At 41.6% G+C, this 2,770-nt stretch overlaps 1 protein-coding gene across 1 annotated transcript in view; it reads right to left on the reverse strand.

Moving 5' to 3' along the window:
- Window positions 1-2,770, reverse strand: part of LOC106878630 (protein SFI1 homolog) — a 21,395-nt gene that overhangs the window by 11,382 nt on the left and 7,243 nt on the right. Inside the window, exons 5-6 of the mRNA XM_014927908.2 lie at window positions 2,194-2,364; window positions 228-441 (exon numbers count right to left, since the gene is read on the reverse strand). Coding sequence (XP_014783394.1) covers window positions 228-441; window positions 2,194-2,364 — 385 coding nt within the window. The remainder of the gene's footprint in view (window positions 1-227; window positions 442-2,193; window positions 2,365-2,770) is intronic.

Below are 2,770 nucleotides of genomic sequence, written 5' to 3' on the forward strand. Positions count from 1 at the left end.
GCATGTAGCCCACTGAGTTAACCCTGTTTTTTTCTGAATTTTTCAAATTGTAAACGTAATTTCTGGATAACCTGTACAACCAGACATCGACGAAAAGAGGTACCAGACTGAAATAATTACTGGATGGGGTGTGATGTGATCAACACTAAAACCATAGAGAAACTGCTACAGCATGGCCGCCACAGTCCAATGACTAAAACCAATAAAAGAGAAAAAGAACAACATACCTTTACTCCATTTTTTCCAGGCATTAAATATTTTGGCAGTCCAGTTGTTCTGATAGGTTCTGTCGGCTGTGTTGTTTAGAAGAGCAGTCTTCCACTGATTCAGAATGGTAAACTGTATTCTCCGATTCTTCCACGATGTAAAAATCCACAGCTGCTGCTGGAGTTCTTCCAATGCTGCAAAATGCTTCTTCCACTGAGCAAAACAGCTTCTGACCTGAACAGAAACACGAGGGAAACAAGAATGGAAATTTAATTAGAGGAATCTTTTAAATTAGGTTCTTTAAGGGCACAGGAGTGGGTGTGTACAGGGCACAGGAGTGGGTGTGTACAGGGCACAGGAGTGGGTGTGTGCAGGGCGCAGGCATCATGATCATAAGATTGTGGTTTCGATTCCTGGACCGGGCGACGCGTTGTGTTCTTGAGCAAAACACTTCATTTCACGTTGCTCCAGTCAACTCTGCTGGCTAAAATGAGTGATGCTGTGATGGACTGGCATCCCGTCCATCTGGGGAACACATACACCATAGAAACCGGGAAACCAGGCCCATGAGGCTGGCTAGGATTTAAAAGGACGCATTTATTTAGAATGCCTTTATGGCAAATATTTATGAAATAAAGAAGCTTGCTTCCCAACCACATGGTTCTGGGTTCAGTTCCACTTCGTGACACCTTGAGCAAGTATCTTCTACTATAGTCAGGAAATGACCAAAGCCTTGTGAGTTATTTGGTAAATAGAAACTGAAAGAAGCCCATTGTGTGTATGTGTGTGTGTGTCTCCTCACCGCTTTACAACTGGTGCTGGTGTATTTACATCCTTATAACTTAGCAGTCAGGCAAAGGGGATCTAATAGAATAAGTACCAGGCTTAAAAGAAAGCAAAGAAGTCCTGGTGTTGATTCATTCGAGGTGGTGCTCCAGCATGGTTACAGTCTAATGATTGGAATGAGTAAAAAGATAAAAGATAATAGCAGACCAGGCAAAATGCCACCTCCCTCAATACTGCACCCCCACCCATCCCCCCACTCACACACACTCTGTGAAGGGATCTGGTCTGGTCATGCGTGTTACTTGGTGACCCTACTGGTGTTGGCGTTATGAAAGAGGGCACCAAGTCCACTCTATAAAGTGGCTGGCATTAGGAAGAGCATCCAGTCTGTAGAAACATGGCCGAAGCAGACAATGGAGATCGACAAAGAAGCCCTTAGGAGAGTCGGGTCTTGTCAACTCACCCAACCCATGCCAGCATAGAAAACAGACGTTGAGCACTGATGATTAATGATGGCAATGATGATGGTGACGATGATGGTGATGATGGCCATGACAACGACAACAATGATGGTAATGGTAGGGGTAGGTGATGGTGGTGGTGATCATAATAGTGATGATGATGATGATGCGGATGATGATAATGAAATCGATGAAAATGATGACGATGGTGATGACGACAACTGTAATGATGACAATAATAATGACGATGACAATGATGATGATGATGATGAAAACGACGATAATGACAATGATAAAGACGATGATGATGATGTTCATGATGATGGTGGTGATGATGGTGAAGGAGTGGTTAGTGTTGATGTTGTTGGTGGTGGTGGTGGTGATGGTGGTGATGAAGGTGTTGGTATTGCTGATGGTGGTAGTGGTGGTGGTGGTGGTGGTGGTGGTTTCTGATGGTGGTAATAATACCAATGACGATGATGATGATGATGGCAACTCGTCCCCAGTGACACAAGGTGGTTGTTGCGTTGGGGGTGCTGGCACACCCAGTGCCACCAAATTTCAATCCGGGGTACAACAAAACTTTCCCATTAAGACTTGTAATTAAATTAACGAGCAAGGTTAATTATTCATAATGAATTTGCTATTTCCGATGGGTGTGCAAACCCAAACCTAGCACACCCGGAATATACATATACCCCTGTTGTCATCACAATACCAAAAGGTCACTCTTTTTTACCTTCCTTTTCAGTAAGACAGACTTCAACATCTCGCCACGTGTTCTTTGAGCTTTTCGCCGCCAATATCTCACAATCACCACCACCTTCCTTTCAACCAGTTCCATGTAATTATTCCGGTCTTCACATCTCTTTACAAATCTCTGCTTCCACACAAAGAATATTCTGGACGTCTACAAAACAGAGAATTTAGCTCTTCAATACATTACCAATTCCAGTGTTTAAATATGTGTGCATGTGTGTGTGTATGCATATATATATATATTTGCATATATGTACACATACACACACACAAACACACATGTGAGAGTGTGTGCATATACATATATATATATATATATATATATATTATGTGTGTGGGGAATTGAACTCACAACCTTACGCTCATGAGCTGAATGCCCTAGCCACTAAGCCACGCACCTTCACTATATATAGATATATAAAACTTACTTGGAAGAGGATGCGTGGCGTTCAATCACATAATATAAATAATGTATATATATACATGCATATATACATACGTGTATGTACATACTTACATTTATACATATATATATATATATACATATATATATATAT

The sequence above is a fragment of the Octopus bimaculoides genome, chromosome 26 (genome assembly GCF_001194135.2).
Source record: "Octopus bimaculoides isolate UCB-OBI-ISO-001 chromosome 26, ASM119413v2, whole genome shotgun sequence".
In the NCBI taxonomy this organism is placed as follows: Eukaryota; Metazoa; Mollusca; class Cephalopoda; order Octopoda; family Octopodidae; genus Octopus; species Octopus bimaculoides.